The sequence below is a fragment of the Chrysemys picta genome, chromosome 3 (assembly GCF_011386835.1).
Source record: "Chrysemys picta bellii isolate R12L10 chromosome 3, ASM1138683v2, whole genome shotgun sequence".
Lineage (NCBI taxonomy): Eukaryota > Metazoa > Chordata > Testudines > Emydidae > Chrysemys > Chrysemys picta.
In genome coordinates, this window is record NC_088793.1 from 78,847,504 (window position 1) to 78,872,804 (window position 25,301).

At 38.6% G+C, this 25,301-nt stretch overlaps 1 protein-coding gene across 12 annotated transcripts in view; it reads left to right on the top strand.

Annotated features, from left to right (window-relative positions):
* The window catches only part of GRIK2 (glutamate ionotropic receptor kainate type subunit 2), a 584,958-nt gene that overhangs the window by 305,738 nt on the left and 253,919 nt on the right, over window positions 1–25,301 (top strand). For all 12 annotated transcript variants that reach the window (XR_010599561.1, XM_042857646.2, XM_042857649.2 and 9 more), the window contains 3 exons: window positions 3,734–3,877; window positions 5,409–5,516; window positions 16,947–17,060. Coding sequence is in view for 11 of the 12 variants with exons in the window: in XM_042857646.2 (XP_042713580.1) it covers window positions 3,734–3,877; window positions 5,409–5,516; window positions 16,947–17,060 (366 nt within the window). In the remaining variant the exon portion in view is untranslated. The remainder of the gene's footprint in view (window positions 1–3,733; window positions 3,878–5,408; window positions 5,517–16,946; window positions 17,061–25,301) is intronic.

The following is a 25,301-nucleotide window of genomic DNA, read 5'->3' on the forward strand; positions in this document are numbered from 1 at the left end:
AAAAATCATACCCTCAGCTCCAAGTGTAGACATATCCAGAGACTTTCTTGCCTTTCCCTTTCTTGGCACCATTGTGAGGAAGAGGAAGGTGAAGGGGAGAAGTCCCAAACACACCAAGGTAGTGAGATAATGATTAGCAAAAACAAACAAACAAAAAAACCAACCAAAAGCCAGCCACAACAACCAAAAACACGTTGGTTGCTGGACACAGATATACCATCATATTCAAAGAATGTATACTAAAGCAAAAACAACAAGATGCATCTGAAGAAGTGAGATTTTTTAGCTACGAAAACTTATACCCAAATAAGTCTGTTAGTCTTTAAGGTGCCACTGGACTCCTTGTTGTTTTTGTGAATAACATGGCTACCCACTGATACTATGCTAAAGCATTAACCTCACTTTTCAAACCATTTTGTAGAACGGACAAAAGAAAAAGAATCAAATTACATGATATTTTTTTTAAATGGACATAGTCCTACTTCTAGGGTTGCCAGGTTTCTACTCACACAAAACCGAATATTCTTGCCCCACCCCTCCTCCAAGGCCTCGCCCCCCCACTCACTCCATCCCCCCTCCTTCTATCGCTTGCTGTCCCCACCCTAACTTGCTGATTTTCACTGGGCTGGCTCAGGGGGTTGGGGTACGGGAGGGTGTGAGGGCTTCAGCTGGGGATGCGGTCTCTGGGGTGGGGTTGGGGATGAGGGGTTGGGAGTACAGGAGGGTGGTCTGGGCTGGGACTGAGGTTTTTGGAGGGAGGGAGGTGGATCAGGGCTGGGGCTGGGGGTCGGGGCATGGGAGGGGGTCAAGGGTGCAGGCTCCAGGCGATACTTACCTCAGGCGGCTCCCGGAAATGGTGTCATGTTCCCCCTCTGGCTCCTATGCAGAGGCACAACCAGGTGGCTCTACGTGCTGCCCCATCCGCAGGTGCCACTTTGCAACTCCCATTGGCTGGGATTCCCAGCAAATGGGAACTGCAAAGCCAGTGCTTGGGGTGGGGGCAGTGTGCGGAGCCCCCTGGCTGACCCTATGCATAGGAACTGGAGGGGGGACATGCCGTTGCTTCCAGGAGTCATGCGGAGCCCCAGCAGGCAGGGAGCCTGCTTTAGTCCTGCTGTGCTGCCAACTGGACTTTTAACAGCCTGATCAGTGGTGCTGACCAGAGCCGCCAGGGTCCCTTTTCAACAGAGTGTTCCGGTCAAAAACTGGATACCTGGCAACCCTACCTACTTCTGAAGCAGACAATTTTAATTTGACTCCCTGAAATTCAAGTAACTGCATTATTCAGTATTCCTAACAATTCCTTGTTAAAGCAGTTTGCACTGGGCAACGTTATAAGGTTTTGTGTCACTCTGCGACTTATGTTTATCTAGACTTTGCAGTTATTTTGATGGTTGTACATGAAATAATATATTTACACTCAAGAGCATGTTGCTTGTCTTCTTGATAGATATCTGTGGACTGTGAACATTATTGTACTAGGTTTCACTTCATGAATGTCTGAGTGAAATTCTTTCACAAGTACTTATGAGAAGTTGTAGTTTTGATCAGAAGGAAAAAAGGATTATTTTGTTGATGAAAATGGCTCTTAACTGCAAACATAATGAAATTTCACTTTGGACAAAATCATGAGTTTTCTTTAGTGCTGTGAGAGGGCTGCTGCTTCCTGAGTGGTTCCTGGTGACCAGAATTCCCTTTGAAGCAGCCTCCCTCTGTTCTCCCTCTTCAGAGCCCCGTAAAGGCTCCCCACAACTTTTCTTATCAGTCCGACCGCTTTTTACTTGGGGCTGGTTTGCAAAGCCATCCAAATAGTCCCACCAGTAAAGTCTATCACTGCAATCCAAAGGTTCACACTTATCTCTGGCTTTTCTGCCATGCACACAGAGCTCTTCCTGCCACAGCCTGCTCTTCAGGGTCACTTCTCATAACTGTCTATTCCTTTTGGTTTAATTTTCTGGCTCTGGCTTGCTTCTCTGACTATTGTCTCCCCTGTTCTGCAGGAGAAGGTAGTCTACATACTGTCCTCCTCCTGACATATTTGTTCATGGTTGGGGTAGGGCAAATTGAATATGAAGGAGGTTTAGTTGTTGATTAGTTTAATCTATTTGTTGCAGTGGGCTGTTTCTCTCTTTCAATAAAACTGTTCTTATTCCTGTTTTTGCTAAAAATGGTGATGGTTACTATGGAAAGCATTCTGACTACTGATTTCTACAGGAGATGTGTGATTAGGTTCGGGGAATATAGTTAGAAGTTGGCCAATGAAAATACATGCTTGCAAGAAGACCATAGCACATACATTTGAAATCTGAGCCAGACTAATGTGTAGTACATTATTTTATGGTTTCCTTGAGAAAATATTGAATAGCTCCAACTTTAACAAGATGCGGCCACCAGAATTTTAATTTATACAAAGTAGACTTAGTATATTATTCCAGCCTTTGGGAGCTATATTGGCTCCTTCTCAGATATCAATTTGGCCTTAAAAATATTTTAATGAGTTATTAGGTGGTGAACAATTTAGGATCTGTGTATTTTTTGTCTGAGTTGTAGTATCAGTACAAGCTTAGTTGCTGCTTGAATCATCTGAAGCTATTGTACTGACTATTTCAAAATTGGGATTTATTCCCATTTGAATTTTGAAATGTCACCTCAGGAGACCTATTTAAATCTAAATGTGTCTTATGGTCTATAAAGGCATAGTACTTTTGCATATTGTAAAATGCCCTGGGATGCATTTGCATGAAAGGCGCTATATAAGCTCATTTTGTATTACATTGTATTGTATTGTGACAAGTGCAATAATCTCCAGGTTTCCTATCCATTAAAGAACTCATTTCACAGCTCACTAATTATGTGAATGAGAAGGGGAAATAGGTCCTTTTTCTCTAAGGGATGGTGAGCAGATGGCAGAGTTCATTTCTACTGGCTGAGTCTGAGGTCCTCTTCTCAGTTTTGGTGGCAACACTTGCCACTGTTTATCAAACAAAATGAAAGAGACATATTGGTTTCTTTGCAAGGTGTACTGTGTCGGTTGAGTGACTAGCTCAATACTGTTGTTAGCATGATGCTGGTTAGCATTTACTGGGCATAAAAAGGCTATTTATTTCCACGGGCACAAGATAACAATTAAAATTAATATGAATTTTAATGTAAATCTGAATTGCCTCTCATTTATGGGAAAAATTGGTCAAGTCAACCCTAGGGATTAAACTGAGTTCCTAAAAAGTGATTAGTGAATATGCTGAGCACCTTTGGGATTGTATCTTCTCTGTAATTCTAAAATAGAAAACTATTATTATTTTCACTGCCTGTGTATGTTCCTTCTTAGCTGAGGCCTTTGTAATCTTTCATTTTCCTCCTCACCCAAGAGAATAACTTGCTCGTTGACTTATACATGCATAGTGTGATTTATATAGGCCCCTAAGGTACTTCTTTTTTAATATTATAAACAAATCATCTTAGTTGTCAGAGCTCTGTAGTGATCCCAGATAGCATATAATTGGGCCCTTACATCCGGATTAAAAAAGAAAAGCTAAAATTGAAGAGGTTGACATTTCTGATGTAGGAACTTGGTAACTATGTTTTATTTGACAGTGCTGCACAGGCAGTCATATTGTTTTCTCCCTGCATTATAACAAACAGCAGGACAGATTTTTTCTTTCTCTCTTTTTTTTATTCTCTGTCATGCACTTTCAATTTTGTGTTCACTGCATTGATTTCATTCTAATTTCAGACGGACGCAGCTTTAATGTATGATGCAGTTCATGTGGTGTCAGTGGCTGTCCAGCAGTTCCCACAGATGACTGTCAGTTCATTACAGTGTAATCGGCACAAACCATGGCGCTTTGGGACCCGCTTTATGAGTCTCATTAAAGAGGTATGTCTTTAATAAAATATGTTCTAGTTTCTTCTTACCCCTACCCACATCCCATCTTCCCCCCACCATTAGTCTACTTTAATCCCCCCCCCAGCAGGTGGGATTATTTCTGCTTGTTGTGTGGGGGGAGACTTGCAGTCAAAGCCTCATTTACATTTAAAAACTGTTCATATGGTTGTTCATACAGGAACAATTTATAAATATAAAAAACACAAAAGGGTGAAAGTACTGCACTGCAAATAGACAAAATGAAATGTTTTGCTGATCGATGTTTCTTGGAACTTCTGTGATGCTAAAATGATCATAGAGGCAAATATGTAATAAATAATTTGAAAAGCAAAATTCTAGCCTATATTCCTTGGTCCACCACTTCCCAGGCAACTTTACCTCCACCTTTTCCACTTTAATCTGTTTGGTATTTATTCTGTACAGCTCTGTAATGTAAAAATCTATAGGCTGGATTATTTTCTTCCATAAATGTCTTTAATTTATATGTTTTGCCTCAATGTAACTTCTCTTGGATTTTTATTTAACATTTAGTACTTATACAGTCATGGATAATTTAAGATGTTGAGGGTCAACACTGTACACTGTTCAAATATGTTGTCCCATAAGTGCCTAGCTCTGAATTTTCCGTTGTAAGTAGAGGAGATACTGTGGGAAAGAGAAATATAGCAGTGCAGTAAATTTCCATTTTTAACAGTGCCTACTTGCAAGATCATAAATTGCTTTTCTGACATCTCCTCCTGAATGCTTTCACTATAGCAGATAATATTGGGAGTGTAATATACTTCTTATTTCCAATTATTAACAATGACCATGCTTGCAGAACGCATTAATGGCAACATTTGGCTCTACCACTTAAAAATTGTCATCTCTAAGTTATAAGAAAATAATATATTGTGCCTTCTAAAATTAAGCATTCATTTCTGATAGGTGCTGACTCAGGTCCCATAAATGTCATAGCTGATGGAACTAGGGGTCCTGGGAGTGCTGCCGCACCCCCAGGCTTGAAGTTGTTTCCATTATATACAGGGTTTACAGTTTGTTTAAATGGCTCTCAGCACCCCCACTATAAAAATTGTACCAACACCCTGTCAATGCCTGTTGTCTCAAAGGGATTTGAGGCTTAGCACCTCACAGCATCAAGACCTTATTTGCAGAAAAGAAAAATGACAGAAATTAAACAAATCTAGTACATATAGTGGGGAAAATAAAAATGGTAATTATAAATGTCTGAGGCGCGTTAATGGAAACAGTCTTTCATCACACTAAGTGAGACCACTTTTATTGGCTAAAATGGAAGGCTGTTAAGAAATTGTGTACAGAGATTAAAGAAAGGTTGGTTTAATTAGGAAAAACCCTGAGAATCTCAGAAATGAATATGAAATTATTTTATCTTTAGATCAGCCACGAGGTGAATTATTTAAATGTAATGAATAATTAATCTTCCCATTTTGGTAGAAATTAATTTTTTGTTCTTTTTTTTTTTGGCTTCTTATTTATGGAAATTATTTTTCTTCTTTCATAGGCCCACTGGGAAGGTCTCACAGGCAGGATAACTTTCAACAAAACCAATGGCTTAAGGACAGATTTTGATTTAGATGTGATCAGCCTCAAGGAAGAAGGTCTTGAAAAGGTACTTGAGATGTTCATCTTATTTGCTTGGAGAATAATGTGAAATATTAAAAAAAAAATACTTTCCCTATATGAGAAAGCTATTTATACCATGTTACAACTGCATCATATTGAATGTAGGTGCATATTTGTGCTCTTAAGAAGGAGGTAGCCTTTAATAACCTTACAAAAAAAACCCCAACCTCTTATGTTTATGATGGAAATAAAGAGCAAACTCACAATTAGGAAGTAGAGGTAAAGTATTACTTAGGACAATTTAAGCATTTTGTTTTGGGCAATGTACTATACTAGAACTATGGGAATGTGTACTACCTTAATTTACTAGGGTCTCGATACCATTATAATTAAGAAACACTTGAGTTTTGCTCTGAATATTTGTGTATACAGTTCAGATCCATAGAGATTACAGAATATCAATCACCAGACATAAATATAAATAATCAACATATAACCATAGAACAAGTACCAAAAAATGTTAGAGTAGCATTTTTAAGTGTAACAAGTTAAATGCTTAAGGCTTGGTCTACACTAAACCCCCAAATCGAACTAAAGTACGCAACTTCAGCTACGTGAATAAGGTAGCTGAAGTTCGAAGTACCTTAGTTCGAACTTACCTCGGTCCACACGCGGCAGGCAGGCTCCCCCGTCGACTCCGCGGTACTCCTCTCGCCGAGCTGGAGTACCGCAGTCGACGGCGAGCACTTCCGGGTTCGACTTATCGCGTCCAGACAAGACGCAATAAGTCGAACCCAGAAGTTCGATTGCCAGCCGCCGAACTAGCGGCTGGGTATAGACGTACCCTAACACAAATTAGTAAGGTGCTATAGAGAAAGTAAATAACAAGCATATATTTTGCAAAAGATTATGATGGAAACAGAGGGCTGGATACTAGCTGAGTGTTTCTAGAAGTAGGGCTGGGGGTTTCTAGAGATGGTTTGTTATCTTTTTAATGTTTTTTTTTAGGAAAGTCTGGGGAGATGGGGTAGTGATGTGGGGAGGAATCTGAATGTCTAGGTGAAATTTAAACAGCTTTGTGTTATAAAACAAGAAAGCAAATGGAAAGTATCTGTCCTGCTCCATAAGCACTAAACATACAGTCAACAGGGATTTGTTCAACCCCAGCCCAAAATTAAGGTTGATAGCAATACATTGAAAAAAGTGCAGCACACCCATAATTTGGACCAGGCTTGAAATTCTACTCCCCGGAAGTCAATGGTTGCATTTCCATTGATTTTAATAGTTGCAGCACAGATTTTCAAAACAGTTGCTCAGCTTCCCTTTAGGCACCGAAATGAAATGGCCAGTTTTCAGAAGTGTCCAGAGCACTGGACAGGTCATTGTTCTTGAAGGAGTTTCTGGGTGCTGAACAATTTTGAAAATCTGGCCACATATTTAGGTGGTTCAGTGGGAGCTGCTGGAGGATGAGCTCCATTGAAAATCTATTCCATAATGCATGACCTTCTTCAACTGAGTCCAAAAGAGGGTTATAAAGTGTGGCTTAATTCAGCTACATTACAGAGAGGAAGAGAAACATGCAAAGCCTCATTTCTCCTTTCAGCTTCAGCTCTCTTCAGATAGCTTTGGATATATAGTACCTAATGATAGGCACCCATGTCTGAAATTTTGGCCTGATTTCTCTCCCAATCCGTGTCCAATGTAACCTATGCAGAGGTTAACAAGGAAGAGATTAACCCGGCCTCTAGCTAAGAGAGGCATCACGGATGCTCGCTCTGAATACAGTACAGGAATGTATAGTGGAATAAATCTGGGGTCTGCTGCGAGGAATTCTATAATTCTTTAGTCCATTATGGGCCAAATTTTGGGAGCTGTGGGGACTTGGGATTGAGTCTGATTGAAAGATGAAGACTGTCTTGGAAAATGTGTGGCGCAGAGAAGAGAACCAGAAGAGGGGATGTCGAGATGAGTACTCACCAGCTCTGAAAATCAGGCCTCTCATTTAAGTGCCTACACCTTATGGAATATAGGTGCCTAGTTATAGGAAAACACACTTAAAAACGTTGCTCTGAGATCTGAAAGTGATTGCAGATGAAGGGAGCAGGTTGTCATAATACAACTGTAGCATGGATCATAGATTCAGTAAATACAGCATAAAAAATTAAAGCAGATTGTAAATCAGGAGTCCATCAAGTATCAAAATGGAACTTTTAATTTTACCTTTCAGAACTCTAATAGCAACAATCATATGAAACAATCACCCCCTTCTGAAATCCACCTTCAAGGGCAAGAAGGCATCTGGCAAAAACTCTTACTCAGAGATATAACCATCACAAAATCCTCACCTAGGCTGAGTGTATAGCTTGGATTAAAGGTTTTAGTCCAACTGGGCTCTTAAACTGGAATGCTTCCAGGCTGGAATGAGCTCAGGAGGCTATAGACCAGTTTTATAGTCCCTTGGCCACCTTTTACTAGTTTTAGTTAATCAGTGGTCTCCACTCAATCTCCCTCACTTTTTTTTCTTTATATATGTATCTGTATGTACATATTTCCTTTCTCATTAAACCACTTTTCCACCTTACAACTTCCAATCAGGAAGATGTAAGGGGCCAACAGCAACAAACCGCCTAAAATAAAACAAAACAGAATAAAAACAAACCAATACTGAGTAGTTTTTCACTCTTCAATAGGGAGCTGCTGTCCTTGCAGTACTAAATTCTTAACAGCAGGTGGTGCAATATAAAGTTATAATTTGCATTTACAAGACCCTCATACGACCCAAGATAGAGTCCAGAGGTCTGCAGTAAACACTGTGGCTTCCCTTAGCTCCAGAGAAAGCGTTGCCAAATACGGCCCCAAGGTAAGAATGCCAACTCTTACTTCTACTATACAGAGTAGAAGAAGTCAATTTTGCAATATGCCATAAGATTCTCATTTCCTTTTTCCATAAAGCTTTATGTATAACTGAATAAAGGAGTTTAATGTAAATAATATTCATTGTTATATCAATCCTATCCCAAATCCACTACTAGAGGCTTTATATTATCCTAGTGGCAAAGGTACAGCCACAGGGCCTCAAACTGGTTATTCCTTAAGAGTGTTTAAGAATGAAGATTTATAGTAGGGAATCGTCTTGATTCAGCCAGAGAGCAAGTTGTATTAGCAGTAACTGAGATATGACCACCAAAGAAACAGAGACAGTCAATTGCAGAAAATGTTATGTTTTCTGTATGAATGCCAGGTGGGATACATATGTTTGAAGTGCAAGCTGACTTGCATTCTGGAAGAAAAAGTGAAGGGTCTGAAGCAGCAGGAGAAACTGAATCAGTTCACAAAGGAAGGAACTGTTATTAGAGACCCAGCCACTTGAGACCAAGGATGGGATGGATATGGTGAAGTATGAAGGTAGACAGACAACAAGGAAGAAGAGAAGGGAAACAAAATAGAGCTGTTCAACGTAATCACCAGCGACACACACTCTGGCCTTCATGAGTTAGGGAATAAATAGACTAAGAGGAGACTGAGGACAGTCAGTCTCCTGAGTAATGATTGAAAGGGAGCCACCAGAAACAAGAGTCAAGAGTCAACCTGGCAAATGGTTGTTCTGAAAATATGGTCCAGGCCATGTACAACTCAAATAGAGTCATTTTTTAATATGCTGGATCCTTAGAGTCAGAGAAAGGAATATGACAAGAAGGGCAAGAGAACCTAAATAATGGAAATGAATATCCACTTATTGGGAGAAAATGAGAAAAGTGGGGCTAATAGTTCTATATAATCAAGGATGACTTTAGAGGCATGGAAATAGAACTGATGATGGCAGCAACGCAGCTGAGCATCTCAGAGATCTTCCAGTGCCACATGTGAGTGTGAAGAAGGGAGAAAACTGATTCTGGAGACTAGCCAATCAGTACTAGCTAATGGAACAGAGAAGGAGCTTGTTTTTATGGAGCATTACAAGGCTTTCTTTGATGAGAGGGGAGTGTGTGCAATAGATCTCCATTTCATCAGAAGAATTAACAAACATATGGATTTAAAACTGAGCTTGGTAGGTAGATTTTAAGCTAGGTTGGTGGGTATATGATTCCGATTTGAAAATGAGGAAGGATGAAAATGATCTACAGACACATATATAACAACAAACATAAGGATTTATGTACTATACAAGGAATATGGGAAATAAATACAAACTGGAAGTGATACAGTTATCAAAACTGGGTATTATTATTGATGGGTACCTTGAGGAAGAGGTGAAGTAGCACTGTGGGCCTGATCCTGAGAGGTGCTGAGCACTCTCAGTTTTGATTGATATGAGGGAGTTGAGGATGATCAGGCCCTATAATATGTTTCAGAAGCATCCACAAAACCAGTGTGATGCAATTTAATAATGAATAACAGTGAAATACTAGGGTGTGGATACAGGAAATAAAAATCAAGGAGCTATAGCAAGCATCTGGTACAGACACTGAGGACCAGTGGAGTATAAGAACAATAAGCAGCATAAATCATAAATCTTGCCAGACAAGCTTGATTGCTTTTTTGATAGAAATACAAAATTAGTGGATGAAAGGAACACAGTGGATGTAATATATTTGGACTTCAGTAAAGTATTTGATACTGTATTTTGCAATCTTAGTTGAAAAATTAATGCAAATTGGCTTGGATAGAAGCAGTGTCATGTGGATTGAAAGTTATCTGAAAGACCATCAACAAAAGGTGTTGATAAATGGCAACATATTGAACTACAGGAAGTGTCTATTGTCTTCCATAGCGATCTGTGTTATGTCTGGCCTTATTAAACATAATTTTTGATCTGGAAGAGGGAGCAAAAAGCATGTTAATTAAATTTACAGTTGATACAGTTGAAATTAGGAGATATGAACCACAGTCAAGACAAAGAAGTAAAACAAAGAGACACAGAGATTAGAAATTTGGGAAACAAATGCAGTCAGAAATTTTTCAGTTTGGAAAAGATTGCAGACATACATCTGGAGGAAAATAATCCAAAACACACATACCTAATAGGAGGGAGAAACTTGGGAAGCAGTAATGCTGAAAGAGACATAAGGGGCAGCAAAATAGACATAGTAGGCGGTGGAGCTTAAAAAATCTAAAACAAAAAACCACTAGTTTGAGCTGCCTGCTACGAAGGTATCACAGAGCAGGGAGTTAGTAATCCCTTTCTATGTGGTTTATTGTGACCTCACTGAAATATTGCATTCATTTTGGGTTATTACCAAAATATATTGACAAACTGCAGGAAGAACAACAAAAATAACCAGGGGTGGAAGAATTGGCTTTCATGGACAATTGAAGAGTTTAAATATTTTATTTTAGCTAAATAGTGACTGAGAACAATATATTGGTTTATAAGCATTTGAGTACACACAACAAAGATGGGGAAGTGAGTAGAACCATGAAATTAACAAACTGGAAAATTATGGCTATGTATTGTGGTAAACTTTCTCACAGTTAGGTGGCTCAAGCAGCAGAATAGTCTTCAAAGAGAAGTGGTGGAAGACCCATCTCTTGGGACTTATAAAACTGTACTAAATAAAAACCTTAGAGACAGTACAGTAGCGAACGATCCTGCATTGGAATGAGCATGCCCAAGGGCTTGTCTGTTTGGGGACATCCATGAAAATTAATCTGAATTAACTAAAGGTGTGAATTTGAAGTGGATTCGTTAAACCACATTAAATCCCTGTTGTTCAGAAATAAAATGACCCTAATTCGGTTTAGTTTAATTAATTTCCAAAGTAATTAAACTGATGTAACAACACTTTAATTCTGCAGGAGGGTGTTCACACAGAGATTTAATATGGTTTAACGAATCCACTTCAAATTTATACCTGAAATTAATTCAGATTAATTCTCCTGGATGCACCCATTTTTGAAAATATTGGTCTTAGAGAATAACAGACCTGTAAGCAATAAAACACCATGGATGTACAAATAGCAAGTAATGCCAGACAAGACTGATTTTTTAAAAATAATACATGAAAATGAAGAATTAGAGTTCAGTAAACAATATATAGTAGAATTCCCTTAGTGAATTTGGACATAGTGAAACCTAAGTTAAGTACAGTGACAGTCCCAAATTGCTGCAATCCATTATAAAAAGCAAATTATCACTCTGATTATAGTGAAGCATTACTTATAGTAAGGGTGCTCTGCGGGGGGACATTACTTTACTTTAAGTTGGTCCCCACGATATCTGAATTTTAATACAGCATTTGATACATTGTGTCATGAAATATTACTAGTGAAACAAGAATAAAATTGCCTTGGACAAGAACACTATCAAATTGACTGAAAATTGGCTGAAGTACATGAATATATGGTATGAATTGAGTTGAAAAATATTGTCCAATGTTACACTGCAAATTTGGCTATATTTAATATCTTCATTAATGAACTGGAAGGAAGAGTGAATGGCACATTACTTAAATTAACAAATATGAAAGTGGAAGGTATATTACTATACAAATGCCAGAGAGGACAAACAAATGAACAAAAAGATCAGAAATATGTGCTATAACAAAATGAGTTTCAAACAAGTAAGTTACATATTTTTTGAGGAAAATGGAATATGGAACTCAGAGATTAAATGGAAAGGACTTAAATGAGAAATACTAATATCAAAAAGATAATAGCTCAGATCTTGAAGTAATAAGCACTATAGAAATGTCTAATAAGTATAAAAATAATAATGATAGGGTAGTAAACTATAGGAGCTTGTCATGTATTGTGGTGGGGAAAGCCAATGTGATTTTGGCTGCACACTTGAAAGATTTGCATCACAGACCCTAAAGATGGTGATCCCTCTTATTGCAACACTAAAGGCACCACATCTAAAACAGTACATTCATGTTTGGGCACCTTACAGTCAGAAAAATGTCAACATTTTGAGGGTAATTCTGAAAATAACAGTGAAAGAACATTTGGTTAGTTATAAAAATGACATTTTATCTACAGTCTAAGTAGGCAATAAATTGCATATAATCTATATTATGAAATATCCGTGGGTAAAGTCTCATTTGACTGACATACAGTAAACTCCTCTGTAGTCTAGACATGAACTCAGCCAAGCTCAGTTTCAAGATGAGTACAATACATGTCTTACAGAGTCTGAGGATTTGTATTAAATCAGATTGTTTCTGGCAAATATAGTAGCTTCGAAGGGAATATGAGGGTGTTCAAGAGGAGGCTAAACACTTGATTTCTTACATTTCCACAGAAAGTGGAATAGAATTTTTTCACACATAACTTTTGCTACATTGTTATTGACACGACTAAAAGCAGATCTTTACAATGTGATATGTGGTAAAAGAAAAAGACCACTTTAAACATTTTACAGCAGATTTGTTGAGGCCATTCTGGAGCTTTCAGAAGAACTAAGCTAAATCACTGCATTTTCTCAGATACTTTATATTAGATTATTATAGTATCCGTGAGCCCTCCTTTGCACAGTGATATTATTCTCTAGACCTGTGACTAACTGCTCATTTGTGAATTCTGGTAGTGTTTGCATTAATCTTACACATTTTTTCTGGCACAAATAATTGTGAAAATTCGAACTTATTTTGTTCACGTTTGAAATTTTTTCCATGAACATTTGTGGGAGAAAACTCAGTTACTCTAATCTTTGTGGAAAGTGCATACAAGACGTTTGAGCACAAATGAAGCTAATTCATTTTAAAATGCAAGTGGATATTTCCAGATCATATCTTTTGGTATTTGCTGAACTCTATGTTATCCACACACTGAATATTTTTAGGAGACTTCTAATCATCTTTCAGTTTTTTATTATGTTTATATTGAGCCCGTGTCAGATAAATGTCATGAAAACCCTGTTAATATTGTAGTGAAAGGATCTATTTGATTGATTTACCCAATGGAACTGTGTATATACCTGCCTACAAATGATTGATTTCTCTTAGGCATAAGACGTGCATTTCTGTTAGTAGAGATTAATTACATAACAATTAAGGCTCTACTTGAATTGCGGGATGATTGTCAAAAAACTGCAGCAGAGTTGCGGACGAGCCATGGAAAATTATGGAAAAGTAATAATTGCAGTAATAAAGTCTATCATTACTTTTCTGTGATTTTCTGGTGTCTGCCTGGGGCTGAAAATGGGAACACAAGGCTCAGAGCAGGGGTTTCCGCTGTCACCGGCCCAGGGCTGAAAGCAGGGGCCTGGGCCTGACAGCGCCCCTCCCACCCGCAGAGGCTCCCACCGTCAGCCCCGCACATGGCAGGGCTCCTACTGTCAAAATTGCAATGGAAGCCTAATATTGTGGAATCTGCAATTTCCGCAATATGACAAGCTAAATAGGTCCTTAATAATAATATAATTCTGGGAGTAATATGAGTGTCTTATCTGTGATTCAATAAATATTTCTCCATTTCCTGCTCCTTGTCCCCTTCTGTTATGTTTGGTTCATGTGTCTCGTACCTATAGCAACACTCCAAGACCTTTTTGACATTGCTGGCCGCCTTTCTGTTGGAGAACAATGTGAAAGTCATTGCTGAATATTGATCTCCAAGTAATCCAAAAGCTTAGTTTTTTTATAAATACATATCCTGTAGGAGCTACAAATGTATGTTTTCTTTGGCTGCAACTAGAAATTGTGAGAGTTTAGGGCCTGTTTATGGACCCTTATTCACATGAGATTCTTACTCACAAGTGATATCATGAGGCTATTCACATAAGGCTACTTATGTGAATAAGGATTTGAAGATTATATTGTCCCTCCACCATTGTCTTAGATCTCATGATAAAGTTTTGCTCATAACTGCAATTGCTATGTAAACTTCCCTTTAAACATGTACCTTATAATACTCAACATGTTTAGATTGCCATAGAGAAGCTGGATTGCAATTATACATAATAAATTAGCTAGGTTTGATTCCACTACATTTTTTGCCTTAAGGGAATTGTTTGTTTTCCAGTTTTCACTGAACATACATTACTAAATCTATTCAGTTCTTAAGACTGCTTGAGAATTAAAACACTTGCACTAAACAAATTTACTGCAACGGATTTGGTGCCAAGGTTAATCTTCAACTTTTACTTTCATTCATGGAGAAATAGCTTTTAGTAGAATGTTGATATGCTGCATTACCTGCAATAGCAGGTGTCTGCCATATCTATGGTATAAGTTGTTGAAGCTTTGCTCACCCAAAAGAGATAACGTGTAAGGTGGCACACCTATGGCAGTCTGGCCCTCCCTTTCCTTCAGTTTTTAAAATTCTTTATTCATAATTTTCAAAAAAGATAAACAAAATGCTGTAACATGCAACTATAATTATATCTATTTAGAGAAAACAGTAGGATATTTGTTTTTACACAAAGAAATTCTCTTTTAAATGATAGAAACACTTATGAGACTAGATAGGTTTGGTTAAAGAAAAAGCAAAATTCTAATGTGGTAATCCTCAGTGACTCACAAATGTGGTTAGATTAACCAAAACACATGTTATGTTGAAAGATGTAGTGGAAGAAATTACTTTAATTGCCTATGGGTATCAGAACTTTTAGGCAGGCTTAATAAAATAAAATATATGGTTTCCTGAATTTAAGATTTGAAATGGATAATGCATACATATGGGATTCCCATAAGTATCTCCTTAGATATCTGCATTATTCATAGACTACTTTCCTGAGACCAGGCTATAATTGCTGAATATGCTGGAAAGATCGTGAAGATTAACCCAACCCAATCCTACCTAACTCACTCTTGTACAGGAACAGCATTGACAGACCCAGGTCACCCCTAGTCTTAGCCTCCTCTTCCCCAGCTCCCACCTTATCTCTCCCCTTCTTGCCAGTTCTCTTCTACAAGTGACCTATCACGGCTTTCCCCAACATCTCTGCACTTTCATGGGTGGCTGAGTGATGGAGGCAGCAGCAAAATGGAGGCAGAGCCCTTCCCTGCCTGGGCTCCTGCTGGTTCCTAAAAACCCCAGGATTTTGCTGCTTTCTTAGCCAGTGGGTTGTGCATTTCTGATTGCCCCCTTGCAACCAATTTCCAGGTTACGTTTGACTGACTGGGCAGCAGTTCTTTAGAGCCCCGTGGTCTGAAAGTCTGGAAATGCAGTAGCAGTTACTCCTTCCAAGGGATACTCCCATGTAAAAACTGAAATATGCTAGTATGTAAGGTTATTCAAGTTCCTTACTTACTCTCATTTAAAGGCTGTCCATCTTATTTTCCAGAGGGATGAGTGGCAGGGAAGAGAGCTCATATCAGTGTATGAAATGTAGGTTAAGGTCCTTCCTGAACAAAAACTGACCTGAGTGGCACTACTGTGTGTGTGTGTGGGGGGGAGTACAGTGACCCCTTGTGTGTGTGTGTGGGGGGGTGATACAGCAGCCCGTGTGTGTGTGTGGTGGGTGTGTGTGTGTACGGCAACCCCTGCTGGAGTGAGGAAAGGGAAAACAAATACCGCTTTCTGAGGGTCTCCCCCACCCCACCCCAGAGAAAGGGAAAGCGAGAAGCTCAGGGGTAGCAACAGCATGGGAGGTGGAAGGGGAGGGATGGGAGTGTGATTGGGGTCCCCGGGGGCTGAGGTGTGGCACCACCTCACCAGGTACAGGGATTGACTGAGCCAGTATAGGGGGGGGCACTCTATGACACCAGACTCAGCTCCCACAGTCCAAGCATCAGGTTGGACACTGACTGGGCCCTTCAGGCATGACTGCCCCAATTTTGTCGGTGTTCTAATTGGGGACTGTACACCCTAATGAACTAAAATAAGACAAAAAAACCAAAATAGTCTTACACCTAAAGAGAAGTGCTAAGGTATGGATTTAACACTTGGTTATTCGAATTTTACACTCGTGTAACTATTGATTTTAGTGGAGTTATACAGGCATAACACTGAAGTAATGCAGCCCCATAAGACACAACCTGAACTCCTTACTTAGGCAAAACTGCTATTGACTGTTTCTGGGATAAGGACTTCAAGGCCCTAAGTGTCAGAAGATATATGTACAGAATCTTATCAGAAAATCAATCACACTATTCCACTTAATAAAATTTGAATCTTCCCCATTATATTTTCTCCAAAATATCTTTTTTTGCCCTTATGCTAACTATGATGAGAAGGGATAAATCCATTTACAGAAGGGATACTGTATGCTCTGCAAATGAATTTCCCCTCAGCTATCAAGTTATCATCAGAGGCGGTTTATCTTGGAGAATGAAAGTTTAAATGGGAAATTAAGCACTCAGAGTGACTTTAGAAATTCTTTGCATCATTTTGCCCTTAATGTCACACTTCACCAGACACACTTTGAAGTGCAGTGAATCATACTTTAAACAAGCAGACTTTAATATAACGACAGCAGATAATGCAGTAGAGGTGAATAATAAGTGTTAGCAGTCTTAACTTCTCCTTTCAGTATTCATTCCTAGGCATCTAATAGAACTGATGGACAATTTATAAAGTGCATATGCTGTTTTTATAGATTGGAACTTGGGATCCAGCAAGTGGCCTTAACATGACAGAGAATCAGAAAGGAAAACCAGCAAACATCACAGACTCCCTATCCAATCGCTCTTTAATTGTTACTACCATCTTGGTAAGTAATTATATTTGCATTCCTTTTCTGGAAATGTGGATGTACATGAAAGTGGATAGAAAAAGCTGTACTAATTACATTGGTAATGAACAGTATGTCATGTATTTTACAGTTATTTAGCAATTACTGTATAATGAATGAGTTACAGTGTTAATTTAGTCACAGATTTTTGTTCTGGTCTAAGTTGATGTAAATTTACTCTCACTTTAGTGCTATCTCATTTAATAACTTAGGTTTGCTTATTATTGGCTAAAAAAATGTGGACAAAACAAATTAATCTAGACTTTTTTAAAGTCATATTTAAAAAAAAAAAGTGTTGATTCATATGAACTTGAAAGATGATTAGGCCACTGACTCAAATTCAGAACATTGTCACTACTTTTGACAGCCAGATAATGCTGTCAGGTTTTATTGTCACAAACAGTAGCAAGTTTTTTCAGTCTTTTTCATCACAATTATTATGAAAATTTTAAGTAAGCCTCCTTTTTAATCATATGAAAGGATTTTTATTCTTAGCAATTATCTTAAATTAAATGAACAATTTTCCTCAATGTTATTTTCATCCTCATTACTAAATTAATACCAATGAGCCAGGTATTTTAACTTTCTTGTATGTATATGTTTAATGATAACACAAGTTAATATTCAGTAATATCTGTACTGTTATTTTAAACCAGTAATTTTAATTTCAAACCAAAAGAAGCTCTGAAAGTGTTTATGCTACTTGACTCCCACCATTCTGCAGTTACAGGTATCAGAATGCAACATACTATTCCTTTTATTGGACTAACTTCTGTTGGTGAAAAAGCCTCACAGAGCTCTTCTTCAATTCTGGGAAATGGTACTCATAGAGAATCACAGCTAAATGCAAAGTGGAACAGATCGTTTAGCATAAGTAGTCAGCAGAGATATTCCTGCTTCTGATGATTTGCTGGGAGAGGTTGGGGGTTGTTTGAAGACCAGAAGTGGGGATTCATTGCATTCACTTCTGGGCTTCAAATAACCTACCCAACCTCTCCAAGTTTGTCATCAGAAGCAAGCTCTGCACAGATTGGGAGATACCAACTCAAAACATCTGCCAGAACAGATAATAATACATAATATATATGATGATATAAGACACAAACATCCTATTATCTGAGGATGAACACTTTTCACAAAGCAATCACTCCTATCTGATCTATCAGTCCTCAGCCTTATAGGAAACCTGCACAACACTTTCAAAAGATGAGCCTGAGAGCTTAGATTCATAATTCTGCTAGACACTAAAAATTATGGACTGAACAGAAACATTGAGTTTATGGCTTATTAAACCAATCTGAAACCCACTAACCCCATTTTTTTATGACTGCAGAGGTGTTAACAGGCCACTCCACCTGGAATGTGTACTAACTACTTATGCTAAACAATCTGTTCCACCTGGCTTTTAGCTGTGACACTGGGAGTATCTTTTCCGGACCTGAAGAAGAGCTTTGTCTGGCTTGAAAGCTTGTCTCTCTCACCAACAGAAATTAGTCCAATAAAAGATATTAGTTTATTACCTCACCTACATTGTCTCTCCAATATCTTGGACTCAACGTGACTGCAGCTATATTGCATGCAAACTATTCCTCTAATTCTGCAATCCAATCAGAAGGATGATTCTGTGCCTGTATCTGAACTAACATTCAGACACTGCTGGCAACTTAGGTTTATTTTAAAATTTCAAACTGGATTTTTATAGATTAATAGATTTTTAAAGACAAAAGGGACCATTGTGCTCATCTAGTCTGACCACTTTGCATAACACGAGCCATAGAAGTTTACCTAATATTTTTTGCGTCTTGCCCCAAAACCTGTTTGAACTACAGCATATGTATTAGAAAAATATCCATTCTTGATGTAAAGACTCCAAGTGATGGGGACTCAACCAACATGCCTTGGGAACCTGTTCCAATGGTTAAATATTCTCAGTTAAAAAGATGCTATTTATTTCCAATTTGAATATAGCTAACTTCCACCTCCAGCCATTAGATATTTTTAGAACTTTGGCTGCTATATTTAAAAGAACCCTGCAATATCATCATCTTCCTGTATAAGTAATTACAGTCCATGATCACATCATCTCTTATGTTTCTTCTTCATAAGCTTTAGACTGAACTTTTTAGTCTCTTCTTGTAAGAAGAGTTTTCAAGAATCATTCTTTCACTTCTTCCCTAAGCCCTCTCCAAGTTTTCAATATCCTTTTTTAAAAACGTGCACTCCAGAAATGGATGCAGTATTCCGGTAATGGTCTCACTAATGCCATATACTAAGGTAATAATGCTCTCATCCCTGCTCATCCCCAACACTTCGTTTACATCCATTTTAGCTTTTTTTGCCACCATGTCACACTGGGAGCTCATGTTCAACTGGTTATCAACAATGTTTCCAAAATCCTTTCCAAAGTTGCTGTTTTCCAGAAAATATAATACCCAGTCCAATTAGTATGTCCAACATTCTTTGTTCTTAGATGTATGTCCATGCATTTGGCAGTGTTAAAAGTCCTGTTGTTTGATTGCATCCATTTTACCAAGCAATCCAGATTGCTCTGTATCAGTGACCTGGCCTCCTCATTATTCTCTACCCAACCAATCTTTGAAGCATCTGCCAACTTCATCAGTAATTGTTTTATATTTTCTTCCAAATCAGTGATAACAATATTGGTCCAAGAATAGGGTGACCAGATAGTAAGTATGAAAAACCAGGACAGGGTGTGGGGGATAATAGGAACCTATATAAGAAAAAGATAAAAAAATCAGGACTGTCCCTATAAAATCAGGACATCTGGTCACCCTATCCAAGAACCAAACCCTGCAGGACCCCACTAGAAACATCCCCTCTAACTGGGGATTCTCCATTAACAATTATATTTTGAGATCTATTAGTTAGCAAGAACATAAGAATGGCCATACTGGGTCAGACCAAAGGTCCATCCAGCCCAGTATCCTGTCTACCGACAGTGGCCAATGCCAGGTGCCCCAGAGGGAGTGAACCTAACAAGTAATGATCAAGTAATCTCTCTCCTGCCATCCGTCTCCACCCTCTGACAAACAGAGACCAGGGACACCATTCCTTACCCATCCTGGCTAATAGCCATTAATGGACTTAACCTTCATAAATTTATCTAGTTCTCTTTTAAACCCTGTTATAGTCCTAGCCTTCACAACCTGCCCAGGCAAGGAATTCCACGGGTTGACTATGTGCTGTGTGAAGAATTTGCTTTTATTTGTTTTAAACCTGCTACCCATTAATTTCATTTGGTGGCCCCTAGTTCTATATTATGGAACAAGTAAATAAATAACTTTTGCTTATTCACTTTCTCCACACCACTCATGATTTTATATATCTCTATCATATCCCCCCCCCTTAAACTCCTCTTTTTCAAGATGAAAAGTCCTAGCCTCTTTAATCTCTCCTCATATGGGATCCGTTCAAACCCCTAATCATTTTTTGCCCTTCTCTGAACCTTTTCTAATACCAGTATACCTTTTTTTGAGATGAGGAGACCACATCTGTACGCAGTATTCAAATGTGGGCATACCATGGATTTATATAAGGGCAATAAGATATTCTCCGTCTTATTCTCTATCCCTTTTTTAATGATTCCTAACATCCTGTTTGCTTTTTTGACTGCCACTGCATGGACTTCAGAGAACTATCTACGATGACTCCAAGATTTCTTTTCTGATTAGTTGTAGCTAAATTAGTCCCCATCATATTGTACATATAGTTGAGGTTATTTTTTTCAATGTGCATTACTTTACATTTATTTCATTTGCCATTTTGTTGCCTAATCACTTAGATTTCTGAAATCTTTTTGAAGTTCTTCACAGTCTGCTTTGGTCTTAACTATCTTGACCAGTTTAGTATCATCTGGTCTTAACTATCTTGACCAGTTTAGTATCATCTGCAAACTTTGCCACCTTACTGTTTACCCCTTTCTCCAGTTCATTTATGAATAAGTTGAATAGGATTGGTCCTAGGACTGACCCTTGGGGAACACCACTAGTTACCCCTCTCCATTCTGAAAATTTACCATTTATTCCTACCCTTTGTACCCTGTCTTTTAAACAGTTCTCAATCTATGAAAGAATTGTCCCTCTTATCCCATGACAGCTTAATTTATGTAAGAGCCTTTGCTGAGAGACCTTGTCAAAGGCTTTCTGGAAATCTAAGTACACTATGTCCACTGGATTCCCCTTGTCCACATGTTTGTTGACCCCTTCAAAGAACTCTAATAGATTAGTAAGACATGATTTCCCTTTACAGAAACCATGTTAACTTTTGCCCAACAATTTATGTCCATATATGTGTCTGACAATTTTATTCTTTACTATTGTTTCAGCTAATTTGCCCGGTACTAACTTTAGACTTACCAGTCTGTAATTGCTGGGATCACCTCTAGAGTCCTTTTTAAATATCAGCATTACATTAGCTATCTTCCAGTCATTGGGTACAGAAGCTGATTTAAAGGACAGGTTACAAACCATAGTTACTAGTTCTGCAATTTCACATTTGAGTTCTTTCAGAACTCTTGGGTGAATGCCATCTGGTCCCTGTGACATGTTACTGTTAAGTTTATCAATTAATTCCAAAACGTCCTCTAGTGACACTTCAATCTGTGACATTCCTCAGATTTGTCACCTACAAAGGACGGCTCAGGTTTGGAAATCTCCCTAACATCCTCAGCCATGAAGACTGAAGCAAAGAATTCATTTAGTGTCTCTGCAATGACTTTATTGTCTTTAAGTGCTCCTTTTGTATCTCGATCATCCAGGGGCCCCACTGGTTGTTTAGCAGGCTTCCTGCTTCTGATGTACTTAAAAAACATTTTGTTATTACCTTTTGAGTCCAAGAAGCAGTCATTTAAAGTATCGAGAAATGTTGTCTCTGCATTTTGTCCTGAGGTGACATGTACCCAGTCAATATGGGGATAATTGAAATTCCCCACTATTACTGAGTTCTTTATTTTGATAGCCTCTCTAATCTCCCTTAGCATTTCATCATCACTATCACTGTCCTGGTCAGGTGGTCGATAATAGATAATAATAATAATAATAATAATAATAGATCCCTACTGTTATATTCTTATTAGAGCATGGAATTATTATCCATAGAGATTCTATGGAACATGTGGATTCATTTAAGATTTTTGCTTCATTTGAGTCTACATTTTCTTTCACATATAGTGCCACTTCTCCTCCCCCCCCCCACATGACCTGTTCTGTCCTGCCGATATATTTTGTACACTGGAATGATTGTGTCCCATTGATTGTCCTCACTCCACCAGGTTTCTGTGATGCCTTTTATATCAATATCCTCCTTTAACATGAGACACTCTAGTTCACCCATCTTATTATTTAGACTTCTAGCATTTGTGTACAAGCACTTTAAAAACGTGTCACTGTTTATTTGTCTGTCCTTTTCTGATGTGTCAGATTCTTTTTTATGTGAATGTTTCTCATCTGATCTGGCCCATACTTTATCCTCTTCCATCCTCTCCTCCTGACTAAAACCTAGAGACTCTCTATCAATAGACTCTCCTCTAAGAGAAGTCTCTGTCTGATCCGTGTGCTCCTCTGCAGCAATCGGCTTTCCCCCATTTCTTAGTTTAAAAACTGCTCTGCAACCTTTTTAATGTTAAGTGCCAGCAGTCTGGTTCCACTTTGGTTTAGGTGGAGACCATCCTTCCTGTATAGGCTCCCCCATCCCAAAAGTTTTCCCTGTTCCCAATAAATCTAACCCCTTCTCTCTACACCATTGTCTCATCCACTCAGACTCTGAAGCTCTGCCTGCCTACCTGGCCCTGCACGTGGAACTGGGAGCATTTCTGAGAATGCCACCATAGAGGTCTTGGATTTCAAACTCTTTCCTAGCAGCCTAAATTTGGCCTCTAGGATGTCTCTCCTACCCTTCCCCATGTCATTGGTACCTGCATGTACCACGACCACTGGCTCCTCCCCAGCACTACACATAAGTCTATCTAGATGCCTCAAGAGATACACAACCTTCACACCAGGAAGGCAAGTCACCATATGGTTCTCCCCTTCATCACAAACCCAGCTATCTACATTTCTAATGATCGAATCTCCCATTACTAACACCTGCCTTTTCCTAATGACTGGAGTTCCCTCCCCCGGAGAGGTAACTTCAGTGCGAGAGGATACCCCAACATCATCTGGAAGGAGGGTCTCAACTATGGGAAGGTTTCCCTCTGCTCCCATTGACTACTCTCCTTCCCTGAGTCCTTCATCCTCCTTAACAGCGCAGGGTCTCTCTGACTGGAGTGTTTTACAGTGTCCCGGAAAGCCTCATCAACATACCTCTCTGTCTCCCTTAGCTCCTCCAGTTCCGCCACCCTGGCCTCCAAAGCCTGTACGCGGTCTCTGAGGGCCAGGAACTCCTTGCACTGAATGCACACATACACCACCTGCCCACAGGGCAGGTAATCATACATGATACACTGAGTGCAGTAAACAGGATAGCCCCAACTCTGCTGCTGGGCTTCTGCCTGCATTCTCTTCTGCAGCTACCTAGGTTAATTATAGGGTTTTTGTTTAAATCAAGAAGTTTTGATTATAGTTTAGCAAGATTTTAATCAATTTAGCATATGTGTCATATTGATTTAGTATAGTGGTAATAATTTTAGTCAGAATGCTGGCTTTGCAAAAAGATAAAATCCATCAGTGCAGTTAGTGGTTTTGCCTGTATGTCCCAGAGGTGTGCATTAGAATGGCCACATAAGTTTGTAAATGTGGCAAATTCCCAGGGTAGACAAGAACTACATTTTCTTAAGGATAATTTTTGGTTGCTAGTTGTGTAGACATCTGTCCTCATCCCACACTTCCAGATGGAATGCATAATTAAGAAAAGAAATTGGAGGATATTCAAATGGGTGTTACTAGCTGCTCATTTGTAGTGCAGTAATTGCCTTTTTACACCTCAATTACTGTTTGCTGAAGGCTTGGGTAACTAATAACTCTTGTTAACTGAAAACAAAAGAAATGGGGAGGGAGGTGCTCAAAATAATTAAAGGTCCAAAAATCTCTTCTGCGTCTATTGATATATAAGTAGGCTTGGAAAGATTATATTTTTATGAGTAAAAGTCGGTAAATGTCGACTTCACCGTACACACACAAACTGACAAAAAAGATTTCCATTGATAATCAAAATGTACAGGTAGGCAAAGTAAGAAAAATGCTGCTTTATAATTATTATAGTTTGATTGAGGGATATTTACTTTTTATATTTTGACATGTGATGTTGACATTTTGTGTTTTAGTGTTTTGCAAAGCTTTAACATTTTGAATGTCAATGTCTATTGTCATTAAATAATTATTGTCTGTCCCCCCCCATTGTTTCCCACAACTCTGAAGATTTAAATTGATAAAAATCAGAAACCCAGAATTTTGTCCAACTGTGAAAATTTAAATGAATACAATTAAAAAATGCTTACAAATAAATGACAATATTATCCAGCAAAATTATAACAAATAAAAATTGAATTCTTCCAAGTGTATAAATATGGTGGTTTGTTTTGAATGCACAGAGAGTAGGTGTGGTGCCTTGCATTTGTGGCATCATTTCTTTGTGTTTAATAAATGTATTTTCTCGTAAGAAACATTATTATCTTTGTTCTCCGGACAGTCAACATAGTGGGCAGGAGATTTTTTTTTCTCTTTTTATTTCACTATATTATACTAGTGAAGTTTCAGCTATACAGCCCACTGCAAAAGACTGCATGTGTGGGACAAAGCTATCCAAAATAATGGAAAATTTAAAATCACAGAGGAGAGTACTAGCCAGTTATAGCTTTAGGGATCCCTCCAAAAGTGTCTGTAGCAGGTTCTATAATAGCAACCAACCTAATTTAGAGGCCCATGTTTGTTGTGCTGCTACTCCTGTTAATGTTTCTGCTTTGTCCAGTGTCACTAGGGTACCATCAAGGAAGAATATAGCCCCTGAAGGGCAGTGTGGTATCAGTGCTGGCTGCTAACTGGAGAAAACAAAGATAGTGTGGAAAGCTACACAGCTGGCATGACAGATGTATGCCATTGCCGATCCATCTGTAACACATGGTATATGCCAGCCACTTTGCTAGATGCTACATGGATAGGCAGGGAATCTGTGAGAGAGAATCTCCAGTGCAACTATCGAAATGTAAAGACTTAGCAGGGAAAACATAGTTTTCACTTTATTTCTGCAATTTTATTTCCTTTC